The 19724-nt window shown below is 38.9% G+C and overlaps 1 protein-coding gene across 1 annotated transcript in view; it reads left to right on the forward strand.

Moving 5' to 3' along the window:
* LOC135475129 (condensin complex subunit 1-like) overlaps nucleotides 1-19724 on the forward strand; it is a 31329-nt gene that overhangs the window by 2779 nt on the left and 8826 nt on the right. Inside the window, exons 4-26 of the mRNA XM_064754889.1 lie at nucleotides 483-541; nucleotides 764-939; nucleotides 1570-1718; nucleotides 2291-2412; nucleotides 3294-3417; nucleotides 4031-4178; nucleotides 4858-4980; nucleotides 6300-6374; nucleotides 6635-6769; nucleotides 7467-7557; nucleotides 8556-8718; nucleotides 9146-9274; nucleotides 9527-9609; nucleotides 10357-10487; nucleotides 12640-12893; nucleotides 13213-13297; nucleotides 14123-14259; nucleotides 15340-15472; nucleotides 16088-16172; nucleotides 16388-16555; nucleotides 17344-17645; nucleotides 18855-18963; nucleotides 19198-19321. Coding sequence (XP_064610959.1) covers nucleotides 483-541; nucleotides 764-939; nucleotides 1570-1718; nucleotides 2291-2412; nucleotides 3294-3417; nucleotides 4031-4178; nucleotides 4858-4980; nucleotides 6300-6374; nucleotides 6635-6769; nucleotides 7467-7557; nucleotides 8556-8718; nucleotides 9146-9274; nucleotides 9527-9609; nucleotides 10357-10487; nucleotides 12640-12893; nucleotides 13213-13297; nucleotides 14123-14259; nucleotides 15340-15472; nucleotides 16088-16172; nucleotides 16388-16555; nucleotides 17344-17645; nucleotides 18855-18963; nucleotides 19198-19321 — 3105 coding nt within the window. The remainder of the gene's footprint in view (nucleotides 1-482; nucleotides 542-763; nucleotides 940-1569; nucleotides 1719-2290; nucleotides 2413-3293; nucleotides 3418-4030; nucleotides 4179-4857; nucleotides 4981-6299; nucleotides 6375-6634; nucleotides 6770-7466; nucleotides 7558-8555; nucleotides 8719-9145; nucleotides 9275-9526; nucleotides 9610-10356; nucleotides 10488-12639; nucleotides 12894-13212; nucleotides 13298-14122; nucleotides 14260-15339; nucleotides 15473-16087; nucleotides 16173-16387; nucleotides 16556-17343; nucleotides 17646-18854; nucleotides 18964-19197; nucleotides 19322-19724) is intronic.

Genomic DNA, 19724 nt, shown 5'->3' on the forward strand with positions numbered 1-19724 from the left:
ATTCAAGCTGTAACATTTTTTGGACCTTTCTGCAAAAAAATAGAACACAATGATAAAGCTTTATTTATTTGCTGCAACTTTTTTTTTTTGACAGCCTGTCTTTTAACATGTACCAGACACACCTGTCCCACCTGTCTTTGTGCTTAAAGGAGTGTTTAATTGAATGAGGGTCCTAAGTGAAAAATGACGTGGATCACTATACAAGATGTTGCAGTTACTGTAATTCAACCTTTTTTGCATGTTTGCAAGGTGTTTATTCAAACATATTCTGAAGGCATTATTCTGTGTAGGCTGATAAAACTACTTTTTGTGTAGGCTGGAAAGTGGCCAATCCACGCAATGTAGTTTTGTCTCCAAGATCAAATGAAAAGTGAGCATAAATTGCATTGAAAGTAGCCCTTTTATATGCCAAAAGATTGAGGAATAAGGGTATTGCAAATTTGAGCTTCTTGATGATTATCTGATTACTATTCCCTGTGCAGCTTGCAAAAAGATGTCAGCCCAGATCTTAAGGAAGATGCCTGGAATTCTGTTGTCAAAGGTAATGAAGGAAGACTAAAACTGAGAAATTTTTTTACCTGTGCAACTTTTCCAGTAGTTTTATTAAAAGTGCATGTGCAAATTATTGCTTTTGTGTACACATATCAATTTGATTCAATATTTGTAGTTTGTGTGTGCTGCCTTAAAACTTTTTATTTACCTTCGATACATGTTAAATGTTTTCCTTCATATGATGGAAATATCACTCTTTCTCTGTCCACAGTGTCCATTGTTCATTCTAATGAGCTGATGGTAGAACTGGAAGGCCCGCACATCTCTGTAGCCTCTCGTGAGCAGCATCTCCTCATACTGAAGGCCACAATGTATCTCTTGTGTCAGTATATGGAGATGTTTGAAGCGGAGGACACCAAACCTGGCACAAGTGTCGCTGGGCCAAAGGTTAGTTTCTTCAGAACTGGGGCCAATTCCACAGCACCAGTTTTGACTTAAAGCTTTACTTTTTAAGCACAGGAATCCAAATTTGGGAACACCTACATACACAAGGTATTGTGTGTGTTCTGGCTAATCTAATCGAATTTAAATCTTTGGGAACATGAACGCCTCAGTATGTTGAAGTTCATGCTTATTTATGCTTTGTGAAATTGGCCACAGATGCCAGTAGAATAATTGCCTTGATGTGAGCTTTGACTTGAAGGCTCAGTAGTCTGATTATGTAGTTTACCTGTAGCCGGCTGGGTGTCATGCCACAGTTCGGTTCCTTTGGACCCTGAACGAGTGTCGTTTAACATGTGTATGTATGACGACATTAGGAGCGTCCTACAGCTGACAACCTACCTAAATTATAAGGTAGTAAATAGATAAATTGTACATGTGAGTGTATTTGACCCGAAATTTTGTCCATGACTAACATTTCTCATTTGCCCTGATTCTGAGAGTCCAGTCAGTCTTAGATAGGTTTAGAGATAATGACATTTATTTGGATCTGAAGATTTACTATGACATTTACTGTGTATAATAATTCTCACCAAGGAAGAGGTGTGTAATTAGAACTTTGTAAATATTTTTCAGGGCAGAGGAAAGAAAAAACAGCCGAGTGACAGCATGTCCATCAACTGGGAGATAGAGCGCGAGCGTGGAGTGCAGGTGCTGTTGCGAACAGTGCAACTGCCATTATGTCGACTTTGGGACCCTCCTATCCCAGAGGAGGAGTTTGTCAAGTAAGAGCACACTTTGTTGTTTAAAAGCACCATTTGTCAAGTAAATCCCCATTTGTCCAAAATACGCTGTCAGACATAGATAGGTGTTGTCAGGTAAGGGTAGGGACTTTGTAGTAGGAGCACACTTTGTTGCATACAAGCGGTGGTTGTATATACCAAAATGGTATGGTTTATTTTTGTCAAGTAAAAGCACACTGTCACGTCTAGGTATTTCCAGTTGAGGTAAAATGTATGAAGTAAGAGCACACTTTGTTAAATAAAGGCACACTGTCGAGTCTAAATAGCTGTTGTCAAGTAAAGTTAGGGTTTATGCAGTAAGGGCACACTTTGTGAAGTAAGAGCACATTGTCAATCTAGCTTTGTATTGTCAGAAAAGGGTATTGTTTATCAAGTAAGTTAACACTTTGTCAAGTGAAAGCACACTGTCAAGTCTAGATACTTGTAGGTATTGTCAAGTGAGGGTTGAGCTTATATAAATGTGCAGATATTCCAGACCGTGCTGTGTATCTACAATGTTCGTTGTCCATTTTTGTTACATGTACTAGATTTGTAACTGAACGCCTTTGTTTCAGCATGATTACCTGTTGCTGTTACAAGCTGCTGGAAAACACCATGATTAGTCGTAACAAGGACACTCGAGACGTGATTATCCGGGTGCTCGCTGTTATGGTGAAGAAATACAATCACTCGCTGGGTGAGTCCGTCTTTAGCAGATGTCTTGTTTTAAAGAATGCTGACCAATGCTATATCCTTGATCACCCTCCCTAAAATGACAGGCCAGTTAATGTATGGAATTTAGCATGCCTTACCCTGTTTCTGAGATTCGTCGATTCTTGCACATGATCTTCTTTGTACGAAATTGTATGCTTCATACGTTATGTAGCTCTAGTTTGCAAAAGTTTTGGGAGAGACAAAACAGTATCCAGAAGTCAGCAAAAAAAAATAATGTTTTGTGTTTTTGTTATTTGATGAAATCCTTACAGTAAGACTGTGTAACATTATATAAATACACAAAATTTGGGTTTAGTACATGTGAAAAGAGAAAAAATTACTGCTTGAATGTGTATTGTTAATACACATTAGTAAAACTAAATGTATCTATCATTCACATTTTAGATTTGAAATTTAAACTCACTAGCAGAAGTTCATTAAACTGAAGTAAGCAACTTTCAATGAGGTCACATTAGTGACACTGGGTAGACAGTTGTCAGCCTGGAGAAGCCAACAGCCTTCAATATGGTGAATGCTGGGTTGTAATTTGACAAACTATTGTTCGTAACCACATGTAATAACCGTTATGTACACAATTTCAAATAACACGAAATACATCATCATGTAATCTTTTAGCATTTAAAATGCTTTTCTTTTCTTTCTTTTTTTTGAACTTTTTAATTTATCTTCTTTTTTTGCTGTATTTTTTTTTAAGCGAACAGTTTTACGAATGATTATTTCGGAACTAAGTACTTTCAGTCCCATTTAACTATTTTGCTATTTTGTTGTTTTATTCTGTGTACTCATTGGTGACGTGGCTGTGTAGCAGGTTTGTTTTCGTCAACGACATTTACCATCTTGCAGGAGCGAGCCTGAAGATAATCCAGTTACTGCAGCACTTTGAACACTTGGTTGTCCCGCTGGCCCAGGCAGTAGAACTCATCTCCACAGAGTATGGAGTAAAGACTGTGGTGGCAGAGATCATGAGGTTAGTTGTTCAAACTATCACAGCTCTAGTTAAAAGAAAAGACAACAAAATACCAAATGTATATATGTGTTTAATAATAAATTTTCAAAAACATGACATTTTATTTTTGTGATGTTGCCTAACCGACACTTCGCAGTTCAAAGTAAGCAAAATCACAGGAAAATTAAAAGCATTGCCATGCTATAATACTAACCAACCAGGCATGGTTTATTTCTGTAATCTGAGAACACTCCCTTTTCCACTGTCGTCACATGGACACTGTTCTGCCTTCTATCTGTGATCCTGGGGTATGAGTGATGCGACATCGTCTTTGCAGCTTCGCTAACATGGCATATCCCATGGCCTAGCAAGATTTCCAGATTAAAAGTAGATATATACTTACAGAGTTATCAAACATGTTGTAGTCAAATGGCTTTAAAGAGTAATTAATAGATCAGTGATCACATAAAAGTAGAAGAGAGTAAAACCGTGTGTATATATATATATATGCATATATAGAATATACCTATGTATGTATGTGTATATATATAAATATATATATATATATATATATATATAGAATATACAGTACCTCAAATTGCTTAGTAGACACTAAAATCTGTCTGTTATGCAGAGAAATAGGTCGAATGGACCCCAAGGACTTGGTGAGAGACACATCAGGCACACGGTCGTACGCCAGCTTCCTTGTGGAGATAGCTGAGCGGGTGCCAGCCGTTGTGTTGACAAGTATCAGCGTCATCCTCAGACACCTGGAGGGTGAGGTAAGTCACTTAAAACATGCCACTCTGTGTCTACAAGAATACATGTACTTCAACTATCCTGACCGCCCCCCGATAGCACAGTTGGTAGAGCATCTGTGTCAAGAGCGGTAGATCCAGGGTCAGTCCTAGGTCAAGTCACACCTAAGACTTTAAAAGAGGAAGTTGTAACTTCATCACTTGGCGTTCAGCATGAAGGGGATAGTGCAACGACTGGTTGAGCCGTACCAGTATAAAGGCTCGGGTGGGGCGGCTTACTTATCTTCACTCACTCACTTCAAGCACTCACTCACTCCAACAACTTTCCAATTTAAATCTACAATTTTTAACCCATCTTCCTACTGTCTTGAAAGCTCTACTGGTGTAGTCATGTATTTACTTGAAACTTGATAGTGAATATATTGAATACATTTTGATCAAAAAGTTGTGCTGTATTTGTAAAATAACGAACTGACAAAACCAGGTACACCTTGACAAAAGGCTAATTATCCCATTGCTATTTTCATAATTTATTTTCTTGGTATATATAATTATTCCAGTGGAAATGTAACTTGATTATTTAATTGTTTACCCCAGAAATTCCAGTTTCCTCCTCCCATAAAAAGTGACTGATGGTATATAAGAGAAAAACTCTTGAGTATTGTGTTCAACAATAATCAAATAAATAATGAACTTGTTTTAGTCTTATTCAATGAGGAATGGTGTATTGGGTGCTATGGGCGAGATCCTCATCAAAGTCCTCTCCAAAGATGACCTGGACAACAAACAGAAACTCACACGAGATCAGATCCTGGATAAACTGGAGGTAACTCATGATCTGACACACTACAATCTCATCTATAAACTCACAGTATTGTGCTTCAAAAGAAAGTATAGCTGTTCATCACTCATCGGTTATTCAAAATTTCAGACTTGGTCGTGTGTGGTATCACTACATAGTTCTGACAAGGCTTGGTAGCTCAGATCCAGATCTGCAAGGCTTGGTAACTCAGAACCAGATCTGCAAGGCATTGTAGCTCAGAACCAGATCTGCAAGGCTTGATAGCTCAGAACCAGATCTACAAGGTTTGGTAGCTCTGAACCAGATGTGCAAGGCGTGGTAGCTCAGAACCAGATCTGCATGGCTTGGTAACTCAGAACCAGATCTGCATGGTTTGGTAGCTCAGAACCAGATCTGCAAGGCGTGGTAGCTCAGAACCAGATCTGCATGGCTTGGTAACTCAGATCCAGATCTGCAAGGCATGGTAGCTCAGAACCAGATCTGCAAGGCATGGTAGCTCAGAACCAGATCTGGAAGGCTTGGTAACTCAGAACCAGTTCTGCAAGGCATGGTAGCTCAGAACCAGATCTGCAAGGCTTGGTATCTCAGAACCAGATCTGCATGGTTTGGTAGCTCAGAACCAGATCTGCAAGGCATGGTAGCTCAGAACCAGATCTGCAAGGTTTGGTAGCTCAGAACCAGATGTGCAAGGCTTCGTAGCTCAGAACCAGATCTGCATGGCTTGGTAACTCAGAACCAGATCTGCAAGGTTTAGCAACTCAGAACCAGTTTTGCAAGGCTTGGCAGCTCGGAACCAGATCTGCAAGGGGCAGCTCAGAATCAGTTCTGTAAGGTTTGGTTGCTCAGAACCAGTTCTGTAAGGATTGGTAGCTCAGAACCATTTTTGCAGGGCTTGGTACTTGTAGCTCAGAACCAGTTCTGCATGGCTTGGTACATGTAGCACAGAACCATTTCTGCAAGGCTTTGTAGCTCAGAACCAGATCTGCAAGGCTTGGTAGCTCAGAACCAGATCTTGCAAGACGTGGCAGCTTAGTCAGTACTACCAAACCCTAGACACACTTAGTATATATAACCCCAGAATCATAGTGCAATGTTGGGTTTAAGTCAAACCTCATAGAGCCTTCTGAATCTTATTCAAACTGTTTCTAACTGCTATACCTTTGGTGTACAAAGCTATTAGTCGTCATTGGTCTTACTGCAGACAGCTATATTTCAACTTACATCTGTTGCAGCCTCTCGTTTCATAGGCGAGGATTATCTGATGCTGCATATGATGTGCGAAAATGTTTTTTATGCATTAACCTTGTTTTTGTGTTCATCCTTGACTTTTTAACTTCTTTCAGGATCACATTCATGATGTCCATGCCTTTGTCAGGAGTAAGGTCTTACAGATATGGCTGAGAGTGGTCAATGAGAAGGTCAGAATAATACATCATGCTGAAGTCCACCATTCTGACATTACATCTTTGTTTGCTAATTCTTTAAAAAGTTAAAACATGAAATACACATAAGCTACTCGGAATAGTGATATGAAAATGTGTAAATAACTGATGACACCTAAAAGAATCACCTGCAGTCAAGAAAGAAAAAAAAAAGTCTGAGTAAATGAAACTGAGTATTACATTTGTTTTACGTACATTGCAGTTAATACATATTTGTCTCTTTCCCTACCAATCAGTGCTTGCCATTGATGCGCCAAGAGAACCTGGTGAATCTTGTGATTGGTCGGCTCCAGGACAAGTCCTGTCAGGTCCGGAAACAGGCCATACAGCTGATCACCACCCTTCTGCAGAGCAACCCTTTTGCAGCAAAGGTAAGAATATTTGGCTTGGAATGGTTGTTAACGCCTTGACAACGTCATCTGTGCAGAAGATCAGTGTGTTCAAAAAGGGCAAATAGGAGGCAGCAGACAGCCGTCTACTGCCTTCTCCAGAGCCACCTACCATGAATATTCTTACGGGGCCTCCATGGCTGGGTCGGTTAGCGCGCTAGTGCAGCGTAATGACCCAGGAGCCTTTCACCAATGCGGTTGCTTTTCAAGTCCAGCTCATGCTAGCTTCCTCTCCGGCTGAAAGTGGGAAGGTCTGCCAGCAACCTCCGGATGGTCGTGGGTTTCCCCCGGGCTGTGCCCGGTTTCCACCCACCATCGTATAAGTGAAATATTCTTGAGTACGGCGTAAAACACAAATCAAATAAATACGTAAATAAATGAATATTCTTACTATTTAAATCAATAGTAATTGTGGCATAATTACTTTCAATTCAGCCGCCTATTTTTGAACTTTGACCTCCTGCGATTCTAAATGAAAACCCTAGAAGATTTGGTATCATTTTTTCCATTTGTGCTTTTTGTAAAGCTGTGTTGGGAGTGGTCGAAATGATGTGATTTGGCAGCCATTTTGAATTATGACAACCTGGCTGTCAGTCACATCAGATTTGTGGCTTGTCCTGTTTGGGGTTGTGGCACATTGAAATCTTACTGTTTCTGTCAATTTCTGCTCACTGTTTAGCTGCCATTGGAAGAGTTACAGCTGAGCTATGAGAAGGAGAAGAGTAAGCTAGAGGAGATGATGCCAGAGCCAGTATCCCCATCACCAGATGGTAACAGTATACATTTATTTATTACACTTGTGTTTTTAGTCTGGAGCCCAGAATTCTTCTCTTAATCCACTCAGGTTTATTGTTGGAGTAAAGTTTACAAAAATTCTGCTGAACCACTGGCAGCTGAATTTACATCTGTTTGGTCAAACACTGTTTACCTGGTATTCCTCTCTGGTGATACATGCATTTGGGAAAGTTTTCCAGCAACCTGTGAATGGTCGTCAGTTCCTTCTGGTCTGTGCCTGGTTTCCTCCCACCTCATTGCTGGCCGCTGTCATATAAGTGAAATGTTTTTGAGTATGATGTAAAACACGAATCAAATAAATAAATAAATTTATGGTTGGAGAAAAGGCCCTGGATTAAATCAGTGGCAGCTGGATTGAAACTTCTTTGGTCAAAGTCTTCTCTAGTAGAACCCAGTAGATATCAGCCAGTGTGGCCCCTCCACATCTAGGGTAAAGAGACTGAAAGAATAGCCTGCATTCACCTGGTAATTCTCAACCCAAAGGGAACATTTATTAAAACGTATATCTGTTGTTCTGCTATACCAAGCCGTGGAATTTAACTCCTCGCTCAAGGTGTTAAATTCCACGGCTTTTCAGTGTCTAGCATTGCCTGAAGATGCTGCTCAGATCAGAAGTGCAATGCTGATCGAAGTTAATTCATATCTACCATATCGTTTCAATGACATGTCTACTTTGTATAGTATTCATTGCACAACTAAAGAAAGTATGCAAGTGAAAGCAAAAAGATTTGGAATGTGAGCATTACCCAATGCACAATATATATTGTTTTTTGAATGCTCTACACTTCCCTGGGTAGTTAACAGTACACTCAGCAAGTGTAAAGTCAGTCGGAAGATTCCTTCCTTTGCAAATGCAATAAGTTAGATCTGGACTGAGAGTTCTATGCAAATATCAGTAAGGACTTTATGCAACAGCGTGCACGAACTATAGTCATAGTAAAACAGTTCTGGTTTTATCCTCACCTTATTGCAGACACCTTAACAGAGCAGACAACTTCCAGCTGGAAAACCATTGCCACCAAACTGGAGAACTACTTAAAGGTAGATAACAATGATGATGGACCCACTGAGGAAAGTGAACCTTCAGATGAAGAGGACGAGGCAGATCTGATTACTGAGGACGACACACCTGTGAGGTAAACAAACATATCAGTTTTGGTAGAGTGTCATTTCGTGTAGGTGGGTCTTTGCTAGTCAGTCTTTGAAATCAGTGAAATATATTGCAAGTATCTTTTATTTGGCTTAGGAATGATTTTAGTAAGTTGTAATTTTCTCCGTACGTGTCACTTAAATATGATTCTTGAATGTATGAAACAATACAGTACTTAAGGTAAACTACTACATAGTGTACCCAGTGAACTTATGTAGATAAGACTGTAGCTATTAAACGCAGCCTTTCATCACAAATATCCTCATTGGATATGGACAAACTGCATCAACTTTTTCTTGACAGTGGTATTTATGTCATGGAACCCTTATTTATAACTCTGAAATGATTTTGGTCAAATTTTGATATAAAAGTTTCTAAAGCACCTGTAATTAATAAAATTAATATTTCCCCAGTGTTGCAGAGAAATTGTGTGTTTTGCTGGATGGAGAAGAATTCAAGAAAGTGCTATCTCTACTAGAGGCTGCCCAGGAGGCTTGGCCTGACCACCCATACTACCATGGCAACTGTCAATCTTCTGAAGAGTAAGAAGCATGTAACATCTTGATAATTTATATTTAGCATAAAATATTTCAAAACCTTCATGCATGCAAAATAATAACTAAATGAAAGTGAATTTTGCATCAGGAAAAAAATTGTTCAGATATACAAAAAAAAAAAAAAAAAAAAACTTTTATAAGAGGAGATATGTACACTGTGGACCTTAGTGATCGTTTTCTGCTTTTGGGTGGATATATACTCTAACTTGTTACCCACTTCCTTGTCCCTCTGTACAGGCCAGAAGATGAGGCTGAAAGCCAGACTGAGGACACTCCTCATACTAAGAATATCCTGTCCACTCTCCAGAAAGTATTTGTGGGTGAGTGCCGTAATAAGCAGTATGTTTCAGTATGGATAGCAGAATACCAGTCCTCTGAATGTCTCATCAACTAAATCTATAACCTGATATTCATATTCTGGTTTGGCATGCACAAAGGAATCGTAAGAGTAAGGCTAAGTTAATTGTAAATGACTAAGCTCACGATCATTGCTTTAACTTTCAGTTGATAACTTCTTGCACTTCAGTCAGAAATTACGATCTGTTCAACCTTGTAGTAAATGGTTACAATCACTCTGTAAAAGTCCATCAAGACCCCTAGCTTTCATAGACCAGTGAAGTGGCCTATATATATTTACTTTCATTCACAAACCTGATTTCTCTCCCACAGGTGAAGTATTGTAGAGTATTTACCTGTAGAAGAGGAAAAAAAACACATTATATGCTGTATTTCACCTAAACTTTGGTATCGGTGTGTAAAAATGCAATTTCAGAAGCACATAATGGCATTAAAATAATTCTTTTAATGCCAACATTTCAGTTTTTCTGATAAGAAATTAGTCAAACTTCACGAAAAACTGTAAACTGTAGCACTCTAAAGGTAAATCAGTCAGAATCAAGCAAAATGTGTCACTTGAAAAATGTTGAACTTTAGGTGAAATGCGGTAAATAAAATTGAGGGCCTTTTTGTTAAGGTTAGAACTAAAACATGAACGTTATGTACATGTAAATGCAAGTTTATTTTCTTGTTTTTTTGTGACACTAATTTTTTTACATGACATTTGTCAGATTATAAGAAGTCTCGTCTCATGTCTGCCTCGGATGTTGTGCAGCACCAGGAGGAAGTGGCGCGTCGTGCCTCTGAGAGCGGAGTGGTCAATGAGCTCACCAAGCAACAAGTGCTCGTCCAGTACCTTAAGGTAAAGCAGCTGTTCAGCACATGTTTTTGTGAAGCATGTGGTAAATGGCCTAGAGTTTGGCCCCGTGAGTTACTGTCGTTACTTTCACACGATCTGAGTTGGCGGCATGACAGAAGAGAGTGGCTAGCCCCCCCACCTGTTTCATTACCCTGCAGCTCTGGTTGCTAACCATGGGGTCAATTCACTGACTCTGAGGTGTGCAGGTCTCCCGACTAGTAGGGTTACATATAGATCTCTAAAAATGAATGAAATCGAAGAAAGTATTAAGAAGGGTGATGTCTGTTACAAAACTGTCCAAAAAGTCCAGACACTGTCTCAAAGCATGACCACACCAAACAAGGAATGTAGGCCGCATGCACACTGCACACTGCAGACAAACCAATTATTTGGGTTACGCCTACGTGGATGTCACCTCCCACTGGTGAAGAGATGAGAGCCCTCGTTATGCATCAGATGTGTGTATAGACATATTTTAGCTAAAAACGAATTTCATTGAGAAATATCTGTCATCAGCTTCCCATGTAATTCCAATTTAGTATGTCAGTCTACACGCACATTTTGTTTCTTTAGAGTCAGAACTGTCCTCCCATTGCAGAAGAGTTCCTTTTCCTGAGTTTTCATATCAGGGAACCTCCAGTTAAACACTGAAAACATACTCCATGCAAGGTATTCGAAAACTATACCCCGGTTTACTTTTACCCCTTTTCGGTAGCACATTGGGAGAAAGGATTTGTTTGAATTGTTATCACATTAGGAATTCACACCGTCACTGGCTTTATTAACAAAATGTTTTACGATGTCCTGCATACAGTTTTGCCCAGACATGATTTTAACGTGGGTGAAAGTTGAAAGTCTTCCAGATTATGCCAGAGTGAACAAGAAATGTTTAGCCCCAGCGGTGCAAACTCACGTGTGTAGGTGTCGCTTTGATTGCACTTTGACATCTTCATCTCGTCTGCTGGTAAGGTTATAGTTTGCAAGTATGGATTTGTGGTGTGCTAAATTCTACTACAGTTTTGTATATGGAGCCCTGCAGTTCTAAAACGGACGTTTGGCCCGATACTCCACATCCATAAAGGTACTGAGTAGTCACGCTTACCCTCCAGAGAGTTTTCTCCCTTGTTCCCATTTGTCACAAAATAACTATAATAAAACAATCAGCCTGTTGTGAAGAGCATGTACTAAAATTATTATGATTTAAACTGAGGAAGACATGAACTATTAGTGGTAGGAGCATAGACTGACTGCTCACTGAAGCATGAGCAGGTTTATACATACTTAAACTGTCTGTATGTAATACCTTGACCAACCTTGATGGTCTCCCTCGGCGCCCAGTCAGTAAGAACCCCAATGAACGCAGTGAATTACAGAATATTCCTTCCAAGTCCGAGGGCGAAACTTTAGGTCATTTATTGTAGTCTAATGCTTATGAAAGGTGTTTTTTTGCTGACACCAAAACGTAGCTGCCCTGAAATGTGGAAAGTTTGCTACTCATAAAGCTTCGGCCAACAAGCCAGCTTATACATACTAAGAAAATTTAGTAAGGAATAGTACTTTTCTATTTTCCAGAAATATCTGTGACCACAGGTGAAATAAATACACTCAAACCTGGCTGTGATGTACCCTTTTGTAACGCCTAAGCACCTGGTACAAAAATCTGCAATGTTATTTTCCATAAGCTAGCACCACCCTCTCTTAACACCATCCACGTTAAGAGGGATTTAAAGGTTTGAAGCATTGCATGATTACATTATGGATGCTCATCCTATGCCTTGTGGTACAAAGTGTACCGACCCTTACTGTACCGCATTACTCCTCTGTGCCGCCAACATGGCTTCGGTCCCAAACCGAGCGTTATAACGAGGTACGACTGTAAATGTTTACCGGGAATATGTGTTCATATTTTCATTTAGAACAAACAGTGCATTAAGCATTCAAACAGGCACCCAACTTTATTATTAAAATGCCACTTTGGAGTATGGTTTGACCTAAGTAACCTTGACCTAGAAATAACAAGGAAAGTGTTGGTCTTACAACTGCGTCCAAAAAGGGGGTGTTTCCCAAAAATTTTGACACCTACTAACAGGCCTATAAAGTAAGAAATAACATAATTATACAAGCATGTTATGTGGCTTTTTGTGACGTGTTTCAGGACTCGATGACGTTTGCAGCTCAGGTTCAGAAGTCAATCCCGTTACTCTGTCAGCTTCTCACTTCCAAGACCACCTCAGATGTTCTGGAAACCATCCATTTTTATGTGACAGCGTTCGAGTTTGGAGTGAACAACGCCATCATCGGAGTGCGCAAAATGCTCGTACTGATCTTCTCCAAGGAAGCCTCTGTCAAAGAAGCAGTTGTGTCAGCTTACAAACGACTCTATTTGACCCCTCAGGCTGGTAATGTCAGGTAAGCATATATTATACATGGTAAAAAAACAATTGGATATTGTAACATGCATATAGGTTCCAGATTGTATAGAGCCCCAATGAAGAGAAGGCTCTTTAATACGAGCACAGGTAATGTTTTCTGAAAAGTTGGTCGTAATAAAATTTTGAATGCTATATTTCTGGGGGTGTATATACCAGAAGAAATGGGAAATTTTTTAAATGAATTCCGATTTGTTATAAACCATTGATTGCTGATAAACCATTAATTGTTGAATAATTGTTGAAATATGCTATTTGTTAGTATATCAGTCAGTCAGTCACTGCTATCTCTGTTACAGGGCAAAGGCGCTAAGCATTGTGAAGAACCTGACAGCACTGACACATGGGGCAACAGCTGGAGACATCACCTCACTGGCAGAATTGGTATAAACATACAGAGTAGTTCACATCCAAATTCTGTCTTCTGGAAAAATTGATATGCTCACCTAATGTCAATCCCCTCACAGCATTCCAACTATGTCAAGAAAGACAGTGCCAACTTTTGTTTAATCTCTTGTTTTAATCCTTTCATTTGATGTCATCCAAAATTTCCATGACTGTATTTTACCTTGCCTGTAGGAATCCACTTTCAGAAGCACATAAAAATGATTGCACATTTTGATGTACTTTTGATGCCACTTAAATATTTCTGATTAATGAAGAAATCAATCAATCTATCTAAAAAAAAAAAAAAAACTGTTCAAGTGGCCCTATTGGTTAGTTGAATTAATCAGAATCCAGCAAAATGTGTCACTGGAAAAAAAGCTAATCTTTAGGTGTAATACAGTATTTTTGAAATATTGCAACTTTATATTGTATGTAAATATTTTTTGAATGTGACATGGTAAATTTAAGATGAGCATTAAAACAGATGGATAATTTCTTCCATGAAACACATTTCTTTCTAAGTTTTTTTAGTGTGGTATAAATGCAATTTCCAATCTGAGATTAAACATTTTTTTTTTTTTTAACATTTCATTAAATTATTACACATAATGGCTACTATTACAGTCGGTAACCAGCCTGTATTCTGGATTCTGAAATAACTTGGAAGTGCATTTAATTTTATTATTAAGGTACAAGTATGACATGTACATGTAGGTGAGCAGTGGTACCTGCAGGCTAACACTTAACGATGTTTAAAAACATTTCATAAACATCAAGAAGATTTCATGTGTGAATTTATTTCTACGCTGTTTTTTATTGCAGATGTGCGAGTTTTACCGCTCCGGTGAAGTGGATGGTCATGTGATCCAACTTCTTTGGGAGAGGTTCACACTCAAGCAGACGACAACGATGGTTGAGGAAAGTCGTGCAGCCCTGGTGCTGCTCTCCATGATTGCAGGGTGAGAGATGTCAGCATATATCAAGTTCCTATTGGCACTTCAAATGCTTGAAAATACCTGAAAGGTTTTCAAGAATTTGAAAGTCGTTAAAAGTACTTGATTTTCACGGTTCATATGCTAAATGATTTATCAAAATAGTGCCATTAATCTCCAAATGATAAATAAACTGAATACCCCTTGAAAAATGGTCAAAAACATAGGATATTAGGTCTTTGAAAAAAGAAATCTTTGTCACGTGTGGGTGTACCAGTTGTATAAAGACATTGTTAAATATTTCTTGCCCTAAAATAAAGTTGTGATGAAGACAATGCCAATATTTATTAGGGGTCCACGTTAGTATCCTAGTATAGTATCTCTTGAAATTATTCAGATTTTTATTATTCTTGGTCAAGTCGTAAACTTGCAATATTTCTAAAACTGGTAAAGGTAGAAAAGCCAAACTTTGGAGCCTTAATAAGGAACAAAGGAAGCAATATTTGATATTTTTTCCTTTGTAAATTACTCGGGGGCTTCGTGCTTCACAATAGTGTATTCTTTCTGTATTTTGTCCTTGAGTATCAGCATTAGATCAGAGCTGCCTAATCTCTGTTCTAGTCTTCAGTACTTGGCCAGTTGTAAATGATGCTTGGCAATGTAGGGTTCAAATCCAGTACATTCCTTTACCTTTTTCGTGTTTTTTTACCATTATCATGAATTTTATAGACATCAGGCTACCAGAAGTGGTAAAGGTGTAGTCGCGTGAATCCCGGCAAGGATGTTGGGTAACAGCTTTATTTTTGATTGTTCATGGTTCAAAAGGATGGCAGGATATAGGAATGGTGGATGTCTATCTGCCCATAATATACAGAAAGTGGTGAAACACACACGTTTCTGCAGGAGACACTTTCATCATCTGTACTGTTCCTGAATTTTTGCCCCCAAAGGCACTATAAGCTAATTTTTGTACAAATTAAACAATTTTGGACGACAACTATTTTTCCACCCTTTTACATGTTATGTACTAGTATGGCATTCACTTTTGGATTGACATAATCAGTCAATTTTAAATTTTTGACCACAGTATAATGTATAATTTTACAGGGCAGAGACAGAGATTGTGAAGAGCAACATCGATGTGCTGGTGAAGGAAGGGCTGGGACCCCGGGCAGAGACTGACTTCCAGCTGGCCAGGGACACATGTTTGGTGCTCCTAAAACTAAGGTCATCTGAAAAGGTGAGTTGACTTGGGGATGGTGATGGGATTGAACCAAAAAACACACTCTATACTGGTGGATATTTCAATACCTTTGTTGTCTGGCTTACATCTTCTTACAAGTGTTTTTGGCTTGCTTGAATCTTGCTCCTGCTGGTTTTACAGTAGGTGTTAAATCTTAGTACAATGTTAAATTGTAATCAAATAAAGAAAGACACATGCAGAGTAGTTGTATTCTGTTTGAAAGTGACTATCCAGATTGGACTTGGATTGGTATTCAGTTGTTACAGATTATCCCCATTGGACTTGTATTCTGTTGTCACTAGTGGCTTTCTCCAATAGACTTGTATTCAGTTACCAGTGATTATACCCATTGGATTTGCATTCTGTTGTCAGTGATTATCCCCATTGAATTTGCATTCTGTTGTCAGTGATTATCCCCATTGGATTTGCATTCTGTTGTCAGTGATTATCCCCATTGGATTTGCATTCTGTTGTTAGTGATTATCCCCATTGTACTTGTATTCTGTTGTCAGTGATTATCCCTCTTGGACTTTCATTTGTTTCATTTGCTAGTGGCTATCTCCAGAGTATTTTTATTTTTGTGTGTTTGAATTATTCTGTTTTTGTGTTCAGCTAAAAGGAGCAGTTTCCAAGGAGCCATTCAGACTACAGAAAGATCATGAGATGTTTAAGCGTTTAGCTGATATTCTGGTAGGAGGTAAGATTTCCCCAGTTTGTTTCAGATGTTCTTTGTTATCCTTCTGAAAAGCACTTACCCTGAATCTTTAAAACAAATTCGACCACAGATACTTCATGTTTTGGCATGTTGTAAAAGAGTTATCTGATCGACCCAGGTTATTTTGATCATCCATGTAAAGGATCTGTTGTGGTGAATTAAATGGGATGAAATTGAAATGTGAATCTGCCCCTTAGGTATGTCTAACCTGGAGAACCCCTACTGGATCCCCATGGCAGAACAAGCTGTCAATGTGATCTACCGGCTAGGTGAACATCCAGACACTATCTGCTCAGACATCATAAAGAGGCTAGCAGGGGAGATAATCAGTGCATCCAAGACAGAGACCAGCGCTGATTTTACAGGTAGTGCCATCTTCACGATTTTGTAACCTCATTTAAAGGAGGAGACAGCTGTAGAGTAAATGTATGTATATGCTGATAAAGTACTCAACCCAAAGTCTGAAAAGTATGCCATTTTATTTTTTATGATGCATAAGTGAGATATGGCAGTTCAGAGTTAGCAAAATCGTCCACACTGTAAAAATCAAAAGGGCTGCCATGTTGTCAGCTTAGTTTGTCAAGGTATTACAGTGTATTGTATTTATTCACCATAAGTATAATTACAAAACATACTTACAGAAAATAAAGCATGACAGGAATAAAGTCACAAAGGGCTTGATCAATCCTGGGGAAGTATATAAGATGGCGCAGGCTGTAGGTGAATTATAAGTGAATAATAACAGCATGAGAGTGCCACATTTCTGTAGCCTGAGAATGCACACGATTGTGTTTCCTGTTTAGTCATTATCCTTGTTTTCCTTTTTACCATATAGAGTAGAGTGTGGGAGCCGTAAAATCATGTTTCCAGTATCTCTAACACAGCGTATCCCATAAACTCGCAGGAATTTCGGATTAAAAGATTATTTACAGTGTTATCAAGCACATCAGAAAAAAATTTGCCATGTCTGTTTAGTTCAGTTTCTACCTGTCTTCCAAAATTACTATGGTTAGGTTATTTATTGTCTCTTCTTTCAGTAGTCATTATCTTCTTGTTTGCAAGTGAAGAAAAAAGGGACAAAGTCCACTACCTAGTTTAGTAACTGGCAGATGTGCTCATTGTATCTGCTTTTTGTTTTCTGCTTTTTGAATAGTTGAAGCAGATAACAACAATGATGATCAACAGCCAAGTGCTGAGCCCACACAAGATCAGGCTGGGAACGGAGTGAGCTCCCATGATCCTCCTACTGTAGGCTGCCCGGCTGGCTTTCTGACTCGCCTGCTGTCGCTTGCTGGTCATGTGGCCTTCCGTCAGCTCGTCTACCTGGATTGTGACCTGTTCGGGGAACTCAAGCGCCGTCATGCCGTACAAGAAGAGAAGAAAGAGAGAAAAGCTGGACGAAAATCTCCTGCTGGCGCTGTGCTTGAAACCCCAGCCACCTGCAACAGGTCAAAGGTCAGAGAGAGAACTGCGTTTTCAAACAGTTTGTTCTAAACTAATTTAATGCTCCAGTGAGTGAAATGCATGTAGCACAAGTATTGAATTTATGGTTTTTGCAGAATTCTCTGCGACTTTCAGATGTTTATAAATATTTTAAAAGCTCTTCATAAATCCACGAAAACATGTTAATTTTCATTTCATGATATATTCAGAGTCACAAAGTGTTGTCTGTCACATTTATCTACTGAAACAAATATTTGTGGGAGGTGGGAGATATATTCAGAGTTACAAAGTGTTATCTGTCACATTTATCTCTTCTGAAACAAATATTTGTGGGAGGTGGGAGATATGTTCAGAGTCACAAAGTGTTATCTGTCACATTTATCTCTACTGAAACAAATATTTGTGGGAGATGGGAGATATATTCAGAGTCACAAAGTGTTATCTGTCACATTTATCTCTACTGAAACAAATATTTGTGGGAGGTGGGAGATATATTCAGAGTCACAAAGTGTTATCTGTCACATTTATCTACTGAAACAAATATCTGTGGGAGGTGGGAGATATATTCAGAGTCACAAAGTGTTATCTGTCACATTTATCTCTACTGAAACAAATATTTGTGGGAGGTGGGAGATATATTCAGAGTCACAAAGTGTTATCTGTCACATTTATCTACTGAAACAAATATCTGTGGGAGATATATTCAGAGTCACAAAGTGTTATCTGTCACATTTATCTACTGAAACAAATATCTGTGGGAGGTGGGAGATATGTTCAGAGTCACAAAGTGTTATCTGTCACATTTATCTACTGAAACAAATATCTGTGGGAGGTGGGAGATATGTTCAGTCACAAAGTGTTATTTGTCACATTTATCTCTACAGAAACAAATATTTGTGGGAGGTGGGAGATATATTCAGAGTCACAAAGTGTTATCTGTCACATTTATCTCTACTGAAACAAATATTTGTGGGAGGTGGGAGATTTTTATTCAGAGTCACAAAGTGTTATCTGTCACATTTATCTCTACTGAAACAAATATTTGTGGGAGGTGGGAGATTTTTGTTCAGAGTCACAAAGTGTTATCTGTCACATTTATCTCTACTGAAACAAATATTTGTTTTAAGTTGTAAACACATACATGTAGTTACACATCTGTGAGTGAAGGTAACATGAAGGGTGTGGTGAGGGTAACATGAAGGGTATGGTGTTTGACTGCAGGACAACACACGAGAGGGAATTGAGGAAGAGCTAGGCCTGACAGGTGCAGTGGCTGAAGATGCTGAGGCTGATTACATCAGGAAAATCTGTGAGCAGGATGTTGTCACAGGTACTGTGATAGGAATTCTGTTGTTTTAAACTGAAAGAAAACAAATGTATGTCAACGGAAAGACCACTCTGGGGGTAAAAAAAACCATGTGAACCCCAGATGCTAAAAGTTGTCATTAAGCCTATATTAAAACATATCACTGATAACATGTTACTGAGGAAAAAAAACTCTATGTTCAAGCATTTTGAAAGAAGGGTGCCATTCATCATTGCTATATAACTGTTTGTTACACAGGTCTAAGCCTGTTAGCGGCTTTACGCCCCTTGCTGGTGTGTGTGTGTACAAACCAGGCCAAGTATCCTGACCCCCAGCTGAGAACGGCAGCCTGTCTCGCCCTTGCCAAGTTCATGATGGTTAGGTAAATAGGCAGAAGTGCAATTTTCCTGGTGGTAACGTTCGCTGACAACCAGTTTGCCATCCACAAATATGGTGTGTGTATCTGTTAGGTCACATATGAGAAAGTTAGTCAGCAATGTACCACAGGTCTGTAGCTCACCCCTAAGCACTTCATTTTGCTCCAACCATAAAACTGGCCGAGCCATTGTATAAATGAAATAGTCTTTACTATCGCATTAAACTATAATTCAATCATATAGTTTTTTGGATTTATCTTCTTTCTCTCAGTTTTGTGGGAAAACATGTTAAAAGTTGAATATTATTTTTTAATTTTGCATACACAAATGCATATTTTATCACTGTCCTCAGATCAAAGTGTTAGCCTGCTTTTACTTGTGAAGAAATCAGGGTTATGTTTTTCTTGC

The sequence above is a fragment of the Liolophura sinensis genome, chromosome 9 (genome assembly GCF_032854445.1).
Source record: "Liolophura sinensis isolate JHLJ2023 chromosome 9, CUHK_Ljap_v2, whole genome shotgun sequence".
Taxonomy (NCBI): Eukaryota; Metazoa; Mollusca; class Polyplacophora; order Chitonida; family Chitonidae; genus Liolophura; species Liolophura sinensis.